Here is a 23,721-nt window from a genome sequence, read left to right as displayed (position 1 = left end):
TTTGAAGTCTCTGATATTTGTTTGTCCGTTTCCCTTCCTTACATGTTTGTCTATTAGTGTGGGTTGTCCTAGTGATGTGATGTTTTCTTGTGGGGTTCTTGGAAGTTCTGCTTGTCCTCCGTGTAGGAGGACATATATATATTATAACATATATATATATATATATTAATTATAGAAGTAGTGATACACATATGTGTGTATGTGTGATGGTGTGCAAAAAAAAGGAATAAATGAAAAGATTTGAAAGAACACTCTCTAGGCTGTTGATCCAGAAAGACACTGAGGAGGAGCCAGAGGAGAGTCAAATTTATACTTCCTGTTGTCCCTACCTGGTTGGAGGCGGGTCCTCTCTTATGGTATGCCGTCATGGAGGATTCATGAAAAGGGAAAATGTCCCCCCCCCCCCCTTTCAGTGTTTTTCCTGTCCCTGTTCAGGGCAGAACCTGTAGAGAGGTTAAGACGACTTAGTTATGAAGAACCGAAGGTGGATCCAGTTGGAGATTCTGCGGGAAAAGCAGAGGGAGTTGGTGTAAGCTAGCAGCTCCCTGCCCTCTTAAATAGAACGCAATACATACATTTGTGTATGCCTTCCTTACCCCACTGGGTCTGCTGCAGCGCTTCACAGTGAGTTTATGCAACCAGGTTCTAGACCCAGCCAGTTTTGCGTCTTGATCACAAACACCACTGGGTGTTTGGTATGTACGTTTTGGGGTATACGGCTTTTTTTCCCCTGGGATGTTATTTTGGTGGAACAAGTATCTAGCCCAAACCTATGGTGAGTTGCTTGAGATCTTTCATTAAGGTTGCTGCTTAAGAGTTTTGAGACTCAGTTTACAAGTTTGACTTTCAGCTTCGCCCCTTGCAGTTACTGAAATAGGTGGGTAGGGTACTTTGTTCCTTGCTTTGTGTCCATTTGCTTCTCCTTAACCACTTCATTACCAGAGTGTCCCCCCCCCCCCCCCCCTTTCTTTACCAGGCCAATTTTTTTTTGCTGTTGTATAATAACTGTTTACACTACTCACAAAAGGTTAGGGATATTTGGCGTGTGGGTGAAATATCAGGATGAACCTAAAATGCACTCCAACCTTTACAATTGAGCTTAATGTGAAATTCTCTTAACTTTTAAATGTACGTGTCCAACTGTTTTCAGTACTTTTTGCACAACTTGCTCTTCTAACAGGGAGCTTAAAGGGGTTGTCTCACTTCAGTAAGTGGCATTTATTATGTAGAGAAAGTTAATACAAGCCACTTACTAATGTATTGTTATTATCCATTTTGCTTCCCTTGCTGGCTGGATTAATTGTCCCATCATATTAAACACTGCTCGTTTCCATGGTTACAGACCACCCTTCAATCCATCAGTGGTGGTCATGCTTGTACGATATAGGAAAAAGCACTAGCCTAGGTGCGCGCCCATGGTCCCATCCCAGCCACCAGAGAGGCTGACTTTTTTTTCCTATAGTGTGCAAGCAAGACCACCACTGATGAATTGCAGTGGGGTTTTCATGATACCAAAATTTTTATTCTATTGCGATACTCTATACCACGGGTGTCAAACACAAGGCCCGCGGGCCGAATCCGGCCCTCCAGACCTCGTCATGTGGCCCGCGTTGCCTAGGGTTGCCAAACTGCAGTGTGGATGTCCGACCGAGAGTGCTGTGAGACAGATTCCGATCGCATAAGCTTAGCTGCTGTCACTCACTGCGTCAGCCGGGGCCGGGTGATCAGCTGAGGCAGCCAGCGCTCCTCCCGAGCCTCCCAGAGTCCCTCCCCTCCCTCCCTCCTCTAGTCTACACAGTCACTACAGTGTAACAGTGAATGATGCCAGGCAGCACAGCTGCTCACTCACTGTGTTCAATCAGTCTCCGGTCTCCAGTCTTTGCTCCTTCCCGCTCCTCCCCTGCCTCCCAGACTAGTCCCTCCCTCCTTCTCTCTGATAAGGAAGTCAAGTCCACACAGGAAGTGACATCAGAGAGAGAGGCAGGGAGGGAGAATTGAAATCATTTTTCTTCTCCTCTCCAGTCCAGCTCCAGTGCCCAAGTAGTGCCCAGCCCAGTGCCCACTGTGCCCTGCCTGCAGACAGTGCAGCAGTGATTTTTCAACCTGACCAAGACAGTCCTGACACCAGATAATCACTTCTAAAAAGGTATAAATATAAAACATTTGAAGTGTAATGTAACAGTGTTTAAAGGGCTTCTGTAACCCCACTAAAGTCTTTTATTTATTTTTTTGGCTACTTATAATCCCTATACTGCAGTTTAACAATACATAATGTTATAATATATTTTGGTTCAGTAGATTCTCCTAAAAACGTACTTTTATCATATGCAAATTACCTGTCTACCAGCGAGCAGGGCGGTTACTTGCTGGTAGCAGCCTCATCCTCCTGTCATATAGACGCCCCCTCCTCATGTTGATTGACAGGGCAGCGAGCACGCTTGTTCTCTGGCTTGCCCTGTCTGCATTGAAAATCTGGCACCTGCGCCGTACCTGTCTTCAGTCGGCGCAGGCGCCGGGTGTAGATGTGACGTCATCGGCGCAGGCGCATTGAGGATGGAGCGGCCGAGCGAGCGTCCTCCTCCTCTCAGTGTGCCTGCGCCAACTGAAGACAGGTACGGCGCAGGCGCCAGATTTTGAATGCAGACAGGGCAAGCCAGAGAACAAGCGCGTTCGCTGCCCTGTCAATCAACATGAGGAGGGGGCGTCTCCATGACAGGAGGATTCGGCTGCTACCAGCAAGTAACCGCCCTACTCGCTGGTAGACAGGTAATTTGCATATGATAAGTGATGGGATGTGATAATAAATCGCATAAGGAGCGCTGTGTATTACCGGTACTTACAACTACAAGCGCTCGCCGAGAGAAGGGAGGAGGCAGGCGCCTCTGCGCCGCCCACTTTATGAATGAAGCAGGTGGCGTGGGCGCATGACGTATGACTCACGCTGCCAGCGCCTGTCCTCCCAGCCTGCCTCCTCCCTCCTCTCGGCGAGCGCTTGTAGTTGTAAGTAACGGTAATACACAGCGCTCCTTATGCGATTATATACATACGGTAACCATTAACTATTAGAGATACGATTATACAGTGAGCGGGGCCCGTGTAGTAGAATACAGTCACTGCTGTCATTATAAAAGCAGATGCCGGCCCCCGGCCCTTTGAGGGTGACCAAACTGCTGATGCGGCTCCCCGATGAATTTGAGTTTGACACCCCTGCTCTATACCATTTGATACCACGCCCCCCCCCCCCCAAAAAAAAAATGCCAAAAAAGCTGCGTGCATTCAACATTTTATCGAACGTCCGGCCCATAATCTAGCAGTCCTATCCTATTTTTGGAGGCACGGTGACTAAAAAATTGCGAATTGCACAGTTTTCATTTTTATTTTTTTCTGTTATGGCATTTACCGGATAGGAGATTATTTCATATTTTAATAATTTTGACTTTTCGGACCTGGCTATATGTAATGTGTTTATTTATTGTTTATATATTTTATATGTAAAATTGGGAAAGGGGTGATTTATACTTAAAGGGATTCTGTCACCTTCGCCGCTAGTATGATCGCCGCTAGTATGTCTGTAATTTACTTGTCCCATATCTGTGTGTGGTTTTATTTAGGGGAAAAAATGATTATATATATGATATATAGATATAGATATATATATAGATATATATAGATATATATATATATATATATAGATATATATATAGATATATATAGATATAGATAGATAGATAGATAGAGATAGAGATAGAGATAGAGATAGAGATAGAGATAGAGATAGAGATAGAGATAGAGATAGAGATAGAGATAGAGATAGAGATAGAGATAGAGATAGAGATAGAGATAGAGATATATGTGTGTGTATATACACACACACACACACACACACACACACACACACACACACACACACTATATATATATATATATATATATATATATACACCTGGTAAGCCCAGCCACACCCCCACCACCAGCTCCTCCTTGCTCACAAAGTCAGATCGCAGTAATCTCGCGATGCGCAGTGCTGGCATAGTGTTCCTTCCTTGTGCTGGCATCAGCCTCAGGGAAGGAACTTAACATGCATAAGCTCGCTCATTGCAAGATTATGGCGATCTGACTTTGTGAGCAAGGAGGAGATTGCTGTTTACAGGTTGTGCTGGGCTCCTTCATAGGGGGGCGTGGCTGGGCTCTATAATGGTTGGTACAGCCCGTTGGGCTTCTTACCAGGCTCATTGATAATATCTATATATCTCTATCGCATTTGTGGGAGGGGCGTAGGGGGCTTCAGAAGCCCCGCCGCCCCGCACATGGGGTGCGCGTCCTCTCTCGCCTTGCGTTCCAGAGTAGAAGTCGTCGCACCTTCGTTGCTCCAGGCACCATGCAGGCCTTTCCCGCAATCCTGCACGCCAGAACTCGTTGCTGTCAAGGATAAGTTCCCCACTCCTCCCCGGTTTCCACCAGTTACCTCCGCATGAGCCGCGCTGCACGGCAACAATCCTCCCCTCCTGCTGCTACTGGGAGAATCGCTCTCCAGCCTGCCATTTGTTCCACTGTGGAACGCAACCATGTGATCTCTCCCGCTGCAGCGAGCCAGGAGCCGGCAGGAGCATGCCTGCCGCTAGTCTCCTGGCGTGCTTTCTCACGTCAGAAAGTAATGACCTCTGGTCCGAAACTTGTACCCTAGTATTTGGTGGTTACTGCAGTCGGGGGCCCATTCAAGCGTACAGAGCCGATATCGATTATGTACTCCCAGGATGGATCGTCCACAATACAAATATTCAACAAACCAGTCCAATGTGGCGACAAACTTGATGTGAACAGGGCCCTGCATTAATTGTCCTTATTATGGGCACAATACCTGAACGCCTGCAGCGGGCCAGTTCTGTTGGACTCGCAGCCATAATATGAACGTTGAAATTCAGCACATAAGGTTCTTTTAAAGCTGGCCCTGATTACTTTAAAAAAAAAATAATAATTTGGGGTTTACCACAAAGCGGTACAGGCTCACACAAACTTGAAATTTGCGCTTTCTGCGGTTCTGGCTGCTTCCATTGCAATCTGTTAAAATCATTTGATCCTGAATTCCTATTATGTATTCAGGACTGTAGAACACTGTTTAGACCGCTTTTGCTGTACTCACCATATTTCGTGCTGCCATCCCAGCTCTTCTAGCACGTAATTCTACAAATCTCGTTCCGTACCTGGTAATGAGAACTGGATAAAAAAAAAAAGTAAATAAAAACGTCCTGCTGTGTCCTGTCAACTTCTGTCATCTTCTCCTTTACGCTAGGTACGCCCTGGCATCTTCACGCCACATTCCTCTCATCCTTGCATGTCGGGTCCCACCTACCTGATACGCTCCAGTCCCCCACCCCCGCCTGATTTCCCTCGGGGGCGGGTCTTTCACTCGTTTTGTTGCACCAGGGTTCGCCCTGGATTCCCTCCATTCCTTGTGCCGTGTTTTCTTCTGTCTCCATTCACATGGGTTCTGTCCCTCTCTTTCACCTTCTTTTCGGGTCACGCAACCCATGTCTTCCCACGCTTGGTGCGCCCAAGCGCCACGCGTTCTCACACTAATCAGGTGCGCCCTGGTCTCCTTCCTGCTTACGTGTAACATTCTTCTTCCATGTTCATTCCTCTGCCACTTGGCCTGGTACGCCCAGGCCTCGCGTCTCCCACGGCATTTATCCTCACCAGGTATGCCCTGGACCATTCCTTGTCCATGTCTAAATGTCTCCTAACCCGGTCATTCCCATGTTACCCAGGATCGCCCTGGTACATGTTTCCTCAGTAGACTCTCTGTTGCTAGTCTTTCAGTCAGTCATAATGGTTCACGGTCTTGGCCATGCGTTATTACCCTGTATCATCCTGCCGGTTCCGCCCGATCTGTGCATCCCCCATATCGGGCCCACTTCAGCGGCAGTCAATGCCTTTTGTTCCTGGCATCAGTTCTGTCATATCCCACGAACGTCTGGTTGCATTTTTCTAGTCATGGTTTCGTTAAGCCAACATGTACGGTATTGTTCTTATAGGTGCTAAGCTACCCCCGCGGGTACCCGTAAGAATTTAGTCGTCGTCTTCCAGGTAAGTAGAAAGTACGATTTGATATTTCGGTCTCCCAGCATAGCGAATTGTGGTAACATGTACAGTTCGTTTCAGGTGAAGTTCCGTTAGTCTTGGCACAAGCAGCTCCGGTAAACTCAGGTGAGTTGATAGTCGCACTCCTTGCAGGGGGTCCAACGTGTCCCTAAGTCACCAGCTAGGTTAAGGCCTTGCACCTTGCTATGAGTATTCTCATCGGCAGACCCCGCCCCCCCCCGCCCCCCCCGACCGCACCCATCATGTCCCACGTTTCCGCATTGAGGACTCTTTGTCAACAGTAGAGTCTGCGGTTTCGGAGCGAGCAAGCCTCTCATCCTACCGAACTTGGATAATCCCTAAGCTGATTGCCGAGCTAAACAAGCGAGGGATACGCCTCTCGGCCACAGCCCGCAAGGCCGAACTGTATCGCCTGTTTCCGGAGCCATCCACGGCACCCACGGAGCAAGTCTCAATGTCTACCATCCAGTTGTCCCTGACGCAACTACACTCCACCATTAATAACCTGTCCAGTTCCATCTGCGACATCAACACCAACCTCCAGACAGTCGAAAGTAGGGACCCCACTCCAGGTCCTTCCACTTCCCGGCCTTCTTCCCCAGATAGGTTTTCTGGGGTTCCCGAGATGGCTCCCTCCTTTTTCGTTCTGGAGAACTTGCGCAAGGATGTCAACTTAGCGGCGGTCCTCATTTCTACCCATGACATCGTAGAAAGCAGGACCATCGCATGCGGTGATGTGTCAGTGGTACTGAAGTCCAAAGACACATGCCTTAACAAAAAACTCTCCATCCCGGAGTTTGTGCTTGCGTTTAGCCTGTATTGGGACATCATCTGTTCCACGCAGCCGGCCAGAAGGGAGCAGCTCGACACATACCTGTACAGGTTTACGGAGCTCGGGTACAAATACAGAGGATTCGCCTACTACGACTACCATAAGTCATTCTCGGCGAAGGCAGCCGCCGCCCTTACCCAGTTTCAGTATGTCACCAACTGGGCATCCTTAGTCATGAAGCTTTTCTGTAGACATTTTGCTCCAATTGTCAGTCGGTGCTGCATGCTTCCGACTGGTGCTCCTCCCAGGTGCACGTCACCTTCCCAGGCAAAACAGCAGCCCAGCGCTTCAGCTTCCCAAAAGCCAGGTCCGCTCCTGGACAAATTAGGTCAGCCCATAGTATTCCTGGGGAAAATCAGTTATGCAATAATTATAAGTTCACTTTCTGTAACTACAATAAGTGTAAGGCACTCCATATTTGTTCCACCTGTTTTCGGGCCCATCCTCAATCCTCCTGCTCCCAACGTGCTGCGAAAAGCTGACTAGCCGACATCAATGTTCCCCCTTCTGGTCTCCCTCCTAAAACCTCATCACAACCCCGGTTTCGTACAATTCCTGCGATCAAGATTTTCCGAAGGCTTCCATACCGGTCTTGTTACCTTGCCCCAAGGTTCATGGGAAACACCAAACCTGGTGTCAGCCACGGAGGACCGGGATCTGTGGATTCTCTTCTGCAGGCCGAACTGCAGCAGGGATTCATCATAGGCCCCTTTTCACAACCACCTTTTCACATCTACAGAGTAAGCCCCATTGGTCTCGTCACCAAGAAAAATACCAATAAAAAGCGTTTGATCTACGATTTGTCAGCGCCTCATGACTCCAGCATTCCAAGTATTAACTCATTGATCCCGTCCGAAGAGTATTCGATGCAATACTCTTCCCTGGATGAAGTGATACAACTGATATTAGAAGTGGGGGGGGGGGGGGCGCATGACTATCAAAAGTGGATATCTCTGATGCTTTCAAACTATTGCCAGTCCAACCGCATCTTTGGAGGTTTCATGGAATCAAATGGAGGGACCAGTACTATTTCGCCACTCGTCTCGCGTTCGGCTCAAAAGCAGCCCCTGGCTCTTTGATCAGTTCGCCCAGGCCCTCCATTGGATTCTGGTAAACCACGGCAATTGTCCCAGAGTAATCCATTACCTGGACGACTTCTTACTGATCAAAAACCCCGACAGGTTGGAAAGTCTCCTCATTATTTTCACTGTGTTACGGGTCCCAGTGGCACAGTCAAAGGTTGAAGGCCCCTCCACGGTCATCACTTTCTTAGGCATCTCCTTAGACACCCTTAGGATGGAGGCCAGACTCCCAGAGGACAAATTAGACAGGCTTCAAACATCCATTTCCACTCATGTGGGATCCAGGACCATGTCGAAGGGCGACTTACAGACATTGTTGGCCTCTCTCAATTTCGCCACCCAAATCATGCCACAGTCGCTCTTTCACATCAAGACTCCTCCAGTTGTTGCCTACAGGCCCGATGCAGGACTTTCTTATCCAGCTGGATCGGGAAGCCCTGGCCAACCTAGCTATGTGGAGGGTCTTCCTATCAGAGTGGAATGGCATCTCACGGTTCGTTCCGCACTGGAGTGAGACCTTCCCGTCGTGTTCGGCGCCTTATTTGGACGGCAATGGTTCGTGGACTCCTGGCCTCCCCAAATTTGCTCAGGCCATTCGGTCCCCCCCCTCCTAGAATTATATCCCATCGTGGCGGACGCCCAAGTCTGGGGCAAAGAATGGAACAACATGCCGGTATCCTTCATCACAGACAACCACACTGTAGTTGACATCCTCACCGAAGGCAGGTCTACCTCGCCCAAGGTCATGCGCTTCATGCGCAAACTCACTTGGCTAGCTCTAAAACATAATTTCCACATCTCTTGTTTTTCATTAGAATTCATTAGAATAGAATTCATTAGCTGCAAGTACTACCTTCAAGTACTACATTAAGTACAGTGAAGAGATATTGCAGGAGACAGTCAGGAGGTAGGCTGGAAGGTGGAAACAATACAAAAAAAAGTAAGATTTGTTTGATTTAAATTTACCCCCATAAATTTTTTTTTCTTTTTTTTTCTTTTCTTCTTCTCCTCTTTAAAATGGCAGACTTGGTTCAGTGCAGGAATTGTTGTGCATTTATTTCATGTTCCACTATTTGGAGATTCGGATGCTGTCAGATCTGTAGACAGTTCTCCTTACTGCAGCAGGAAATTGCATTTTTGAAATCTGAGATATTTAAATTATCTGTTAAACAAACTCCAGCTAGGACTGCTGCAATGCCACTGCCACAGAGGATCCCCAGAAATGGAGGATGAGTTACTGTAGGTTCTGGAAGACTTAGAGTGGTGGATAGAAGACATGCCCCACAGTCGGTGGTTCTCCATAATTCATTTGCAGCACTCTCAGAATGTAAGGACAACATGGATATGGACTCAAGCACAGAGGGTGAGAAACCATCGACTCCTATGTCTAATGTATGCAAGACTGCAGCCAAGGACAAAAAAGATAGTGAAGTCTCAAAGGAAGCAGCTGTTGCTGGGTGATTCAATCATAAGAAGTGTGGAGCTTAAAGAAAATGGTTTTGTGAGATGTCTCCCTGGGGCTACTGCTAGAAGAGATAGAAGACGTATTATTAATATTGTTAAGCAAGCAAAGCACGAATGGGACGTGGATGTTCTTTTCCATCTAGGGACAAATGACCTGGCTTGCAATGAAGTGTCAGAGGTGAAAAAATCTTTTATCACATTTGGTAATGACATACAGGATTTTGCATCCACCATTTCATTTTCTGAAGTTCTGCCTGTGCGTAATGTTCAGAATGATAGGCAGAGGCGCATAAAGGAGTTCAACATATGGCTTGGTAAATGGTGTCAAGAGCAAGGATTTGGCTTTGTTTCTCATGATAGCTCTACTTGGAATAGAAAGGAACTGTACAAAAAAGATGGTTTGCATCTTTCTCTCAAAGGAACAAATGTACTTAGTGAACAACTCCAAGAATTTGCAAAAGAGTATTTAAACTAGGAAGGGGGGGCAAAAGAGTGAAAATAAGAGTCCAATTGCCCCCCGAAACAATGCCAGAACAGGTCAGAAGCACAGAGGTTAAGAAATGATAAGCTCAGAGTCCTGTCTACAAATGCTCGCAGTTTAGGTAAAAAAAATCAATGAACTTGGGTCAATAATGGCATCTGAGAATGTAGATTTAGTGGCTGTGACATGGTTTAATGAAAGAAATGACTGTGACATAACCATACCAGGGTACTCTTTATACAGAAGAGACAGAGAAGGCAAGAAAGGAGGAGGAGTGGCACTGTATGTGAAAGATAGCATTAAATCTAACCTAATATAAGTTGGTGAGGCCAACATAGTCAGTTTGGGTTACGTTGCAGTTTGCTAATCATGCAGTAACTCGTGTAGGTGTGATATATAGACCACCTGGTCAAGTTAAAGAACTAGATGATCTACTAGTTGAAGAAATAGCTAAAATGACAATGAAAGGAGAAGTTATCATTATGGGAGATTTCAATCTTCCAGATATAAACTGGAAAACCAAAATAGCAAGTTCTACCAGGAGTACAGATATTCTAAATTCCCTACTGGGGTTATCCCTACAACAAATGGTTGAGGAGCCAACCCGGAGGGAGACCATTTTGGATTTGGTATTCACAAATGGGGATTCGGTATATGATGTCATTGTAGGCGAAACCTTGGGATCTAGTGATCACCAGTCAATGTGGTTTAATATAAGAACTGTGAAAGAGTCCCACCACACAAAAACAAAAGTTTTAGATTTTAGAAAAAGACTTTTCAAAAATGAAATTAGTCATAAATGAGTCCTTATCAGACTGAAACGGATTACATGGAGTCAAGGAGAAATGGGACTACTTAAAAGGTGCATTATTGAAGGCAACAGAAAATTGCATTAGACTTGTCAGTAAAAGCAAAAAAAAGGAAGAGACCACTGTGGTACTCAGCAGAAGTGGCCCAAATCATTAAAAATAAAAAGCTAGCATTTTGTAATTATAAAAAAAAAACAGAGCAATGAAGATAAGGAAATCTACAAGATTAGGCAGAAAGAGGCCAAGCAAGTTATAAGAACTTCTAAAGCGCAGGCAGAAGAAAAACTAGCTGTCTATGAAAAAAGGGGATAAGACATTCTTCAGATATATAAATGAAAAAAGGAAATTAAAACAAGAAATAACTAAATTAAAAACAAAGGACGGAAGGTATGTAGAAGAGAATAAAGGGCTAGCCGACTGCCTTAATGAATACTTCTGTTCAGTTTTTACAAAAGAAAAAGGACCTCCACTAGAAAGGATGACTAAAATCGTTTGATGCATGTGTCTTTACAGAGGAAGATGTTCTAAGTTTGCTGTCTAAAGTGAAGACAAATAAGTCACAGGGGCCTGATGAGATGCACCCAAAATTATTAAAAGAGCTTAGTGGTGAGCTGGCAAAACCGTTAACAGATTTATTTAACCAATCATTAGTAACAGGAGTCGTCCCGGAAGATTGGAAATTGGCAAATGTCGTGCCCATTCACAAGAAAGGTAGTAGGGAGGAATCGAGCAACTATAGACCAGTGAGTCTGACATCAATAGTAGGCAAATTAATGGAAACCCTATTAAAGGATAGGATTGTGGAACATCTAAAATCCCATGGATTGCAAGATGAAAAACAACATGGGTTTACTTCAGGGAGATCATGTCAAACAAATCTTATAGATTTTTCTGACTGGGTGACTAAAATAATAGACGGTGGAGGTGCAGTAGACATCGCATATCTAGATTTTAGTAAGGCTTTTGACACTGTCCCACACAGAAGACTTATCAATAAACTGCAGTCATTGAGCATGGACTCCCATATTGTTGAGTGGATTAGGCAGTGGCTGAGTGACAGACAACAGAGGGTTGTAGTCAATGGAGACCATTCAAAACAAGGTCATGTTACCAGTGGGGTTCCACAGGGATCTGTACTGGGACCAATTTTGTTTAATATCTTCATAAGTGATATTGCAAAAGGCCTCGATGGTAAGGTTTGTCTTTTTGCTGATGACACAAAGATATGTAACAGGGTTGATGTTCCTGGAGGGAAACGCCAAATGGAAAAGGATTTAGGAAAACTAGAAGAATGGTCAGAACTCTGGCAACTGAAATTTAATGTGGATAAGTGCAAGATAATGCACCTGGGGCGTAAAAACCCAAGGGCAGAATATAGAATATTTGACACAGTCCTGACCTCAGTATCTGAGGAAAGGGATTTAGGAGTAATTATTTCAGAAGACTTAAAAGGTGGGAAGACAATGTAATAGAGCAGCACGAAATGCCAGCAGAATGCTTGGATGTATAGGGAGAGGTATAAGCAGTAGAAAGAGTGAAGTGCTTATGCCGCTGTACAGAACACTGGTGAGACCTCACTTGGAGTATTGTGCGCAGTACTGGAGGCCATATCTCCAGAAGGATATAGATACTCTAGAGAGAGTTCAGAGAAGAGCTACTAAACTGGTCCATGGATTGCAGGATAAAACTTACCAGGAAAGGTTAAAAGACCTTAATATGTATAGCTTGGAAGAAAGAAGAGACAGAGGGGATATGATAGAAACTTTTAAATACATAAAGGGAATCAACTCTGTAAAGGATGAGAGCATATTTAAAAGAAGTTTTTAATTGATACTGAAGCAGCCATGACAGTAATACAGCCATGACAGTAATTAAATAATTTTAATTAATTTAGTTTTTACTTGATACTGGAGCAGCCATGACAGTAATACAGCCATGACAGTAATTAAATAATTTTAATTAATTTAGTTTTTACTTGATACTGGAGCAGCCATGACAGTAATACAGAGCAAACATGTTCCCCCTGACTTAATCTCCACAAACACCTGTCCTTGTGTAGCAGTGGATGGGAAAGTAGTAGTACACTCCCCTTTCACTGATCCTATCCGTATTAGGCTTGTACAGTTGCTGATCAGTGACAATGCCCCCTATATTGAGAACGGAGCCCCGCAGGTGAAATAGGGCGCACTGCGCATGCACAGCCGCCCTCTTCATTTTCTATGGGGCTGGTGAAAAAAGCTGAGCCGGCTATTTTCGTCGGCCCCATAGAAATAAATAGGAGCAGGGGCCGTGCATGTGCGGTACACTCCCATTCACTTATATGGTGGGACCCGCACATATAAGACAATGGGGCCATATCCTAGCGATATGCCCCCTTTTTCCATGATTATACAACCCCTTTAAATTGTTACCTTCCTGATATTGGTAGTTTTGATTGAGAGGAGGGGTCCCAGAAAGAGGGGCACAACTTTGCGCAACTTCTCTGATCTTGGTCTATCCCCTTTCTGATTTTCACCAGCTCCCCATAGTCAATAGCACACCATTCAGGACAGGCACTAAGTAGAGCATTTCTTATGGACTTGTCTACAAAAGCAGTCCCTAAAATCCTCTGATGCCTCTCGTTCCTTGCTTCATATCCCATGTCTGACCACCGCATCTGCACTCTAGCAAAGAACTTTTCCATTTTCTCTCCCTTCTCTTGGGACATATCTGACAAAGTCACTGATTGAACTGTTGGCAATACAACTCTCATGACACCCAAGTGGTGTCTTCATGGGGTTTGTGCACAGCCCTACTGGAATGTATAACATGCACCAGTACATCACCACCCTTTAAGATGGTCAAACGTTCCAAATCCCTCCATGAACATGCATATGTGCTATATATCTGCTGCATCATGGCAAATGGAATCTGTTTTTCTTCAGAATCGGACAACTGTTTAACCATAACATGTAAGATGGAGTCCATGGCCAGAAGACATCAAATTGTAAACCTGATGATGTGGACCAGAGTGGGGGCTCTTCTCACCTCTTTTCCACAAGAAATGTGTGAGGTGCTTGTCCCAGCCATTCCCATCATCCTTTGACTATCTACATTTCCAACAGGTCTCCAGGGTCTCACCGAAAGTGTGAAGGATTGATCAGTTTGATCCAATGTCTGCATCCCTTCCATACTAGGGTCTGGCACCTCCGGAGTAAATGAACTGGAGGTAGCAGGAATTACATTGCTTGTTTTAACTTTTCCTCCTCCCCTGTCTTTGTCATCCTCACTGCCCCAGCCAACCCTTAAAAACACGGGTGTCTGTGGGGACAGTGGTCCAGGCACAGTCAACACAGGATGCAATCCTTTTGTGTGGTGTGGATGAGGAACACCACATGCAGCACAACACTCTCTCTCCAGTCTGTGTTCTGCAGACTTTGCAGGTCCATCCCCCAGGACATTATAGGGTGGCGGACTTGCGTTCTCCTTTTTCTTCTGCAAGGGGAGGGTTGCGGGAGGCGGGCGGTGCGGCAGGCGGGATCGCGATCCCCGCCCGCCTCCCGTTGCATAATCGTTGGCGTCTAGTCGGTGATGCGATGTCAGCTGTTTAACCCTTTCCATACAGCCGTCCGTACGGACCGCTGTATGGAAAAGGTTAACAGCTCAGGGAGCTCCCTCCCTCTCCCATCAGGGGGCTGCTGTGCCTTTGCAGCCCCCCGAATGGAGAGGGAGAGAGCTCCCAGGCAGCCCCCCAAGCTCTGTCCTTACCCTTCCCCGTCTGCGAAGTTATGGCAATTACTGAGCAGACGGGGAAGGTTCCCATGGCAACAGGACGCCTTCTCAGGCGTCCTGCTGTCCATGGTTCTGAACAGATCTGTGCTGAAAGCATAGATCTGTTCAGACAAAGTGTAAGTAAAATACAGTACAGTACAATATATATTGTACTGTACTGTATTAAGCAGACATCAGACCCACTGTAAAAATCAAAAAACACATTTATCACTGATTAAAAATGAAAAAAAAAAAAAAATCCCTACACATGTTTGGTATCGCCGCGTCCGTAACGACCTGATCTATAAAACGGTCATGTTACTTTACCCGAACGGTGAACGCCATAAAAATTTAAATTAAAAACTATGATGAAATTGGAATTTTGCCCACCTTACTTCCCAAAAAAGGTAATAAAAGTGATAAAAAAGTCGCATGTATGCCAAAATTGTAACAATCAAACCGTTATCTCATCCCGCAAAAATCATACCCTACCCAAGATAATCGCCCAAAAACTGAAAAAACTATGGCTCTTAGACTATGGAAACACTAAAACATGATTTATTTTGTTTCAAAAATGAAATCATTGTCTAAAACTTACATAAATAAAAAAAGTATACATATTAGATATCGCCGTGTCTGTATTGACCGGCTCTATAAAAATATCACATGATCTAACCCCTCAGATGACCACCGTATAAAAATAAAAACGGTGTAAAAAAAGCAATTTTTTGTCATCTTACGTCACAAAAAGTGTAATTGCAAGCAATCAAAAAGTAATGTGCACCCCAAAATAGTGCCAATCAAACCGTCATCTCACCCCACAAAAAATGAGACCCTACTTAAGATAATCGCCCAAAAATTGAAAAAACTATGGCTCTTAGACTATGGAGACACTAAAACATTTTTTATTTTTTTTAAATGAAATTATTGTGTAAAACTTACATAAATAAAAAAAATTGTATACATATTGGGTATCACCGCGTCCGTGACAACCTGCTCTATAAAATTACCATATGATCTAACCTGTCAGATGAATGGTGTAAATAACAAAAAAAAAACGGTGCCAAAAAAGAAATTTCTTGTTACCTTGCCGCACAAAAAGTGTAATATAGAGCAACCAAAAATCATATGTACCCTAAACTAGTACCAACAAAACTGCCACCCTATCCCGTAGTTTCTAAAATGGGGTCACTTTTTTGGAGTTTCTACTCTAGGCGTGCATCAGGGGGGCTTCAAATGGGACATGGTGTAAAAAAAAAAACAGTCCAGCAAAATCTGCCTTCCAAAAACCGTATGGCATTCCTTTCCTTCCGCGCCCTGCTGTGTGCCCGTACAGCAGTTTACGACCACATATGGGGTGTTTCTGTAAACTACAGAATCAGGGCCATAAATATTGAGTTTTGTTTGGCTGTTAACCCTTGCTTTGTAACTGGAAAAAAAATATTAAAATGGAAAATCTGCCAAAAAAGTGAAATTTTGAAATTGTATCTCTATTTTCCATTAAATCTTGTGCAACAACTAAAGGTTTAACAAAGTTTTGTAAAATCAATTTTGTATACCTTGAGGGGTGTAGTTTCTTAGATGGGGGTCACTTTTATGGAGTTTCTACTCTAGGGGTGCATCAGGGGGCTTCAAATGGGACATGGTGTCAAAAAGCCAGTCCAGCAAAACCTGCCTTCCAAAAACCAAACGGCGCACCTTTCACTCTACGCCCGCTGTGTGTCCGTACAGTAGTTTACGGCCACATATGGGGTGTTTCTGTAAACGGCAGAGTCAGTGCAAAAAAGATAGTCTTGTTTGGCTGTTAACCCTTGCTTTGTTAGTGGAAAAATGGGTTAAAATGGAAAACTAGGCAAAAAAATGAAATTCTCAAATTTCATCCCCATTTGCCAATAACTCTTGTGCAACACCTAAAGGGTTAACAAAGTTTGTAAAATCAGTTTTGAATACCTTGAGGGGTGTAGTTTATAGAATGGGGTCATTTTTGGCTGGTTTCTATTATGTAAGCCTCGCAAAGTGACTTCAGAGCTGTAGTGGTCATTAAAAATTGGGTTTTTGTAAATTTGTAAATAAGGCCGTGTCCTTAAGGGGTTAAAGGTGTTTTCCGAGATTTTTCTTTTTTACGGATGACCTATCCTCTGAATAGGTCGCCAGTATCTAAACGATGAGGCTCTGACACTCGGGACTCCTGCTCTTCAGCTGTTCAAGAGGACAGCGGTGCTCGCAGTAGCGCCGCAGCCTTCTCGCCACTTTACCTAGGCCAAGTGATGACACATTCATGTATCATGTGGCCTATGAGCAGCTAAGCAGTTATGGGGCTGGGCTGAGATACCAAGCACAGCCGCTATACTATGTACAGCGCTGTGCTTGGTGAGCTGCAAGAAGACAATGGTGCTCACAGGAGCTCCGGTGCCTTCTCAAAACAGCTGATTGGCAGGGGTTATGGTTGTTGGATGTATGCTTTCTGTAAAAAAAAAAAAAAAAAAGAAAAAGTTATGTATATAATAAATTGTGTACCGTATTACGCAAACCAGGGGCTGTTCAAAACTGTTGCAAATCTTTCCATTATACCTTATCTCTGTGTAGCCTCCACTTCTGGTTTTGGCTTCCAATCACTGATGGAACTATGTGGGCCAGATGTATAATTACACTTACATCTTACTCCACTTTTACATATGTCCAAAGTCACTTTTGGCCAAGTCAGATTTATTAATGGTCCTTTAATACTGTGATGAATGTGGTTTGACGTTAGCAGTTTATCCTTCAGTAAGCGGCTTTACAAAAGTCTCATGTCTTTACGAAAAAGTTGCATGTTCAATTAAAAAGTCGCATAAGATAACTGGTGACTTTTTCACTCCATTATTTTGACTTGAGCTAATGATAAATCTGGGCCTGTGTGTTTAAGGCCTAATGCCGAATGAGTCATTGGTGTCAGTATGTCTTGTGAATTACATACAGGTCTCGGCACTCATTTGTGGCAGTGACATCAGGACAAAGGAGAGAGGGCTGTCCGGGCAGGCGCAAATAAATCACAATCCTCACAGCAGCTGCACACTCTGAAACTGACGGTCAGTCCATTCTGTAGTGGAGAGTCTGGTGGCTTCCCTGAGAGCAGGATGAGCACACCTGCTGGGAGGATCGTGATGTGAGTATTCTCCCCTGTCCATACAGCCCTCTCTGAGGAGGACCCGCATTTTATCCACGGCACACGCTGACACCAATGACTCATTTAGCATTATTAGTGATTTTTTTTTCAGGGGCTAAAGATATTTTCACGTAAGGTTGATATTGGGGCTTAACAACATGTCTAGTCTTGTCAATTGAAGGGGAGGGGAGCATATACAGATGACTTGGGTGTTAGATGTGCTAATTAACATAAATAGAGCTAATTAACATAAAATGAGTTAATTAACATCATACAGAAGCTGATATTTCAGAATCACTGCAACATACAAAGATAACTAAGGTATCTTTTCAATCAGCATGATCAACCCTAACATGCAATATACCTGGTTGAATAGGATTGTTCATGCTGACAGAATTTTTAAACCACCACATGGGCTAAAAAATAGTCCTTAAAGGGTTAAAGCATATGGTGTTTGGGACCTCATATTCTGATGTTGCCTGATTATGCTTGAATTTACTGAATCTTTATGATAAAGTTTTTCTTTGTTTCTTTAGTCTCTCCGATATGACACTAGCTATTTTGTTGAGTATTTTGCCTTGGACCTCCTAATGGAAAACGGAGAATGTCGTGGTGTTATTGCTTTATGCATGGAAGATGGATCCATACACCGCTTCAAGGCTAAGAACACAGTTATAGCTACTGGGTAATATATTTATTTCTAATCCTATTCTAATCTAATCATATTCTAATCAAATGGGGTTCTCTGGTTTGGATCACTACTTAAAGGGGTTGTCCAGGTTCAGAGCTGAACCTGGACAGCCCTCCATTTTCACCCAGGCAGCCCCCCTGACATGAGCATCGGAGCAGTTCATGCTCCGATGCTCTCCTTTACCCTGCGCTAAATCGCGCAGGGCAAAGGCATTTTTCAGAGTTCCGGTGACGTACCGGGGCTCTCTATGGGGCTGACAGGAACCCCGGTGACGTCACCGGCACTGATGGGCGGGATTTGGCTCTGCCCTAGCCAGTAAAACGGCTAGGGCAGAGCTAAAGCCCGCCCCTCAGAGCCGGTGACGTCACCGAACACACTGCTGGGCGGAAGTTACCGCCCGGCAGTGTGTTATTGTAAACACAAGAGCCCGTGCCCTGCGCGATCTAGCGCAGGGCACGGGAGCGCATCGGAGCATGAGATGCTCCGATGCCAGGCTCAGGAGGGCTGCCGGGGTGAAAATAAGGGTATGTCCGGGTTCAGCTCTGAACCCGGACAACCCCTTTAACCACTTCATCCCCGCTAGGTGAAACCCCCTTCATGACCAGAGCACTTTACACTTCGGCACTACACTACTTTCACCGTTTATCGCTCGGTCATGCAACTTACCACCCAAATGAATTTTACCTCCTTTTCTTCTCACTAATAGAGCTTTCATTTGGTGGTATTTCATTGCTGCTGGCATTTTTACTTTTTTTGTTATTAATCAAAATGTAACTATTTTTTTTTGCAAAAAAATGACATTTTTCACTTTCAGCTGTAAAATTTTGCAAAAAAAACGACATCCATATATAAATTTTTCGCCAAATTTATTGTTCTACGTGTCTTTGATAAAAAAAAAATGTTTGGGCAAAAAAAAAAAATGGTTTGGGTAAAAGTTATAGCATTTACAAACTATGGTACAAAAATGTGAATTTCCGCTTTTTGAAACAGCTCTGACTTTCTGAGCACCTGTCATGTTTCCTGAGGTTCTACAATGCCCAAACAGTAGAAAAACCCCACAAATGACCCCATTTCGGAAAGTAGACACCCTAAGGTATTCGCTGATGGGCATAGTGAGTTCATAGAACTTTTTATTTTTTGTCACAAGTTAGCGGAAAATGATGATGATTTTTTTTATTTTTTTTTTTTTCTTACAAAGTCTCATATTCCACTAACTTGCGAGAAAAAATAAAAAATTCTAGGAACTCACCATGCCCCTCACAGAATACCTTGGGGTGTCTTCTTTCCAAAATGGGGTCACTTGTGGGGTAGTTATACTGCCCTGGCAATTTAGGGGCCCAAATGTGTGAGAAGAACTTTGCAATCAAAATGTGTAAAAAATGACCGGTGAAATCCGAAAGGTGCACTTTGGAATATGTGCCCCTTTGCCCACCTTGGCAGCAAAAAAGTGTGACACTTCTGGTATCGCCGTACTCAGGAGAAGTTGGGGAATGTGTTTTGGGCTGTCATTTTACATATACCCATGCTGGGTGAGAGAAATATCTTGGCAAAAGACAACTTTTCCCATTTTTTTTATACAAAGTTGGCATTTGACCAAGATATTTTTCTCACCCAGCATGGGTATATGTAAAATGACACCCCAAAACACATTGCCCAACTTCTCCTGAGTACGGCGATACCAGATGTGTCACACTTTTTTGCTGCCAAGGTGGGCAAAGGGGCACATATTCCAAAGTGCACCTTTCGGATTTTGCAGGGCATTTTTTACACATTTTGATTGCAAAGTTCTTCTCACACATTTGGGCCCCTAAATTGCCAGGGCAGTATAACTACCCCACAAGTGACCCCATTTTGGAAAGAAGACACCCCAAGGTATTCCGTGAGGGGCATAGCGAGTTCCTAGAATTTTTTATTTTTTGTCGCAAGTTAGTGGAATATGAGACTTTGTAAGGAAAAAAGAAAAAAAAAGAAAAATCATCATTTTCCGCTAAATTGTGACAAAAAATAAAAAATTCTAGGAACTCGCCGTGCCCCTCACGGAATACCTTGGGGTGTTTTCTTTCCAAAATGGGGTCACTTGTGGCGTAGTTATACTGCCCTGGCAATTTAGGGGCCCAAATGTGTAAGAAGTAGTTTGCAATCAAAATGTGTAAAAAATGGCCTGCGAAATCCGAAAGGTGCCCCTTTGCCCACCTTGGCTGCAAAAAAGTGTCACACATGTGGTATCGCCGTACTCAGGAGAAGTTGGGCAATGTGTTTTGGGGGGTCATTTTACATATACCCATGCTGGGTGAGAGAAATATCTTGGCAAAAGACAACTTTTCCCTTTTTTTTTTTATACAAAGTTGGCATTTGACCAAGATATTTTTCTCACCCAGCATGGGTATATGTAAAATGACACCCCAAAACACATTCCCCAACTTCTCCTGAGTACGGCGATACCACATGTGTGACACTTTTTTGCAGCCTAGATGCGCAAAGGGGCCCAAATTCCTTTTAGGAGGGCATTTTTAGACATTTGGATCCCAGACTTCTTCTCACACTTTCGGGCCCCTAAAAAGCCAGGGCAGTATAAATACCCCACATGTGACCCCACTTTGGAAAGAAGACACCCCAAGGTATTCAATGAGGGGCATGGCGAGTTCCTAGAATATTTTTTTTTTTTGCATAAGTTAGCGGATATTGATTTTTTTTTTTGATTTTTTTCTCGCAAAGTCTCACTTTCCGCTAACTTAGGACAAACATTTCAATCTTTCATGGACTCAATATGCCCCTCACGGAATACCTTGGGGTGTCTTCTTTCCGAAATGGGGTCACATGTGGGGTATTTATACTGCCCTGGCTTTTTAGGGGCCCTAAAGCGTGAGAAGAAGTCTGGAATATAAATGTCTAAAAATGTTTACGCATTTGGATTCCGTGAGGGGTATGGTGCGTCCATGTGAGATTTTATTTTTTGACACAAGTTAGTGGAATATGAGACTTTGTAAGAAAAAACAAAAACAAAAACAAACAAAAAATTTCTGCTAACTTGTGCCAAAAAAAAATGTCTGAATGGAGCCTTACCAGGGGGGGAGTAATCAATGACAGGGGGGTGATCAATGACAGGGGGGTGATCACCAATATAGACTCCCTGATCACCCCCCTGTCATTGATCACCCCCCCTGTAAGGCTCCATTCAGACATCCGCATGATTTTTTACGGATCCATGGATACATGGATCGGATCCACAGAACGCATGCGGACGTCTGAATGGAGCCTTACAGGGGGGTTATCAATGACAGGGGGTAATCAGGGTGATCACCCCCCTGTCACTGATCACCCCCCCCTGTAAGGCTCCATTCAGACATCCGCATGATTTTTTACGGATACATGGATACATGGATCGGATCCACAGAACGCATGCGGACGTCTGAATGGAGCCTTACAGGGGGGTTATCAATGACAGGGGGTGATCAGGGTAATCAGGGTGATCACCCCCCTGTCACTGATCACCCCCCCTGTAAGGCTCCATTCAGACATCCGCATGATTTTTTACGGATCCATGGATACATGGATCGGATCCACAGAACGCATGCGGACGTCTGAATGGAGCCTTACAGGGGGGTTATCAATGACAGGGGGTGATCAGGGTGATCACCCCCCTGTCACTGATCACCCCCCCTGTAAGGCTCCATTCAGACATCCGCATGATTTTTTACGGATCCATGGATACATGGATCGGATCCACAAAACGCATGCGGACGTCTGAATGGAGCCTTACAGGGGGGTTATCAATGACAGGGGGTGATCAGGGTGATCACCCCCCTGTCACTGATCACCCCCCCTGTAAGGCTCCATTCAGACGTCCGCATGATTTTTACGGATCCATGGATACATGGATTGGATCCGTAAAAATCATGCGGACGTCTGAATGGAGCCTTACAGGGGGGTGATCAATGACAGGCGGGTGATCACCCATATACACTCCCTGATCACCCCCTGTCATTGATCACCCCCCTGTAAGGCTCCATTCAGACGTCCGCATGATTTTTACGGATCCATGGATACATGGATCGGATCCGTAAAAATCATGCGGACGTCTGAATGGAGCCTGACAGGGGGGTGATCAATGACAGGGGGGTGATCAATGACAGGGGGTGATCAGGGAGTGTATATGGGTGATCACCCGCCTGTCATTGATCACCCCCCTGTAAGGCTCCATTCAGACGTCCGCATGATTTTTACGGATCCATGGACACATGGATCGGATCCGTAAAAATCATGCGGACGTCTGAACGGAGCCTGACAGGGGGGTGATCAATGACAGGGGGGTGATCAGGGAGTTTATATGGGGTGATCAGGGGTTTATAAGGGGTTAATAAGTGACGGGGGGGGGGGGGGGTGTAGTGTAGTGTGGTGTTTGGTGGGACTGTACTGACCTACCTGAGTCCTCTGGTGGTCGATCCTAACAAAAGGGACCACCAGAGGACCAGGTAGGAGGTATATTAGACGCTGTTATGAAAACGGCGTCTAATATACCTGTTAGGGGGTAAAAAATTCGGATCTCCAGCCTGCCAGCGAGCGATCGCCGCTGGCAGGCTGGAGATCCACTCGCTTACCTTCCGTTCCTGTGAGCGCGCGCGTTCACAGGAAATCTCGCGTCTCGCGAGAAGACGCGTATATGCGTCCAGGAGGAATAAAGCAACCACCTCCCGGACGCATATACGCGTACAGCGGTCGGGAGGTGGTTAATGTGTTGTTGGTCCCCCTGGCAGCAGCTGGTTTACAAAATTGGTGGGCTCTTCTCAGAATTGCATCGGGTACAAATAACTTTATCAAAGTTATTATATTTTACCATAAAGTTTTCTTATATTAGAGGAAAAGAGAACTTTATTCTTAGGCTACTTTCACACTTGCGTTTCACGAATCCGTTTGAAATGCATTTGAAACGGATCCGTCAATAAACTGACTAAACGGAGACAAACGGAAGCCATTCAGACGGATCCGTTCAAACGGATCCATCTGTATTGCGGATCCGTTTGTCACGCTCGTTTCCGTTTTGTGGATCCGTTTTGGAATGAGTAGCATCTCTAAGTTCCATCTTCATGTATTTAGATCCCCAGGGTTGTAATGCTCCTATATTTCTCCAGGGCTATCTTGTTGAAATTCAAAGTTGGTCTGGCTTTGATAATGGCCCACACCTTCCGGACTCTTGTACACGACTACATGTACTTAAAGGGGTTCCGCACTTTCAATTAACTGATGATCTATCCTCTGGATAGATCATCAGCTTCTGATCGGCGGGGGTCCGACACCCGGGATCCCCGCTGATCAGCTGTTTGAGAAGGCAGCGGCGCTCCAGCAGCGCCGCGGCCTTCTCACAGTTTAC

General features: G+C 44.8%; 1 protein-coding gene across 1 annotated transcript in view; it reads left to right on the top strand.

The window, feature by feature from the left end:
- The window catches only part of SDHA (succinate dehydrogenase complex flavoprotein subunit A), a 373,951-nt gene that overhangs the window by 109,857 nt on the left and 240,373 nt on the right, over positions 1–23,721 (top strand). The window contains exon 6 of the mRNA XM_044293667.1: positions 18,199–18,347. Within this exon, the coding sequence (XP_044149602.1) occupies positions 18,199–18,347 (149 nt within the window). The remainder of the gene's footprint in view (positions 1–18,198; positions 18,348–23,721) is intronic.

The sequence above is a fragment of the Bufo gargarizans genome, chromosome 5 (assembly GCF_014858855.1).
Source record: "Bufo gargarizans isolate SCDJY-AF-19 chromosome 5, ASM1485885v1, whole genome shotgun sequence".
NCBI lineage: Eukaryota > Metazoa > Chordata > Amphibia > Anura > Bufonidae > Bufo > Bufo gargarizans.
Note: the sequence above shows the minus strand (reverse complement) of the source record. Positions and strands in the feature narration are given on the sequence as shown.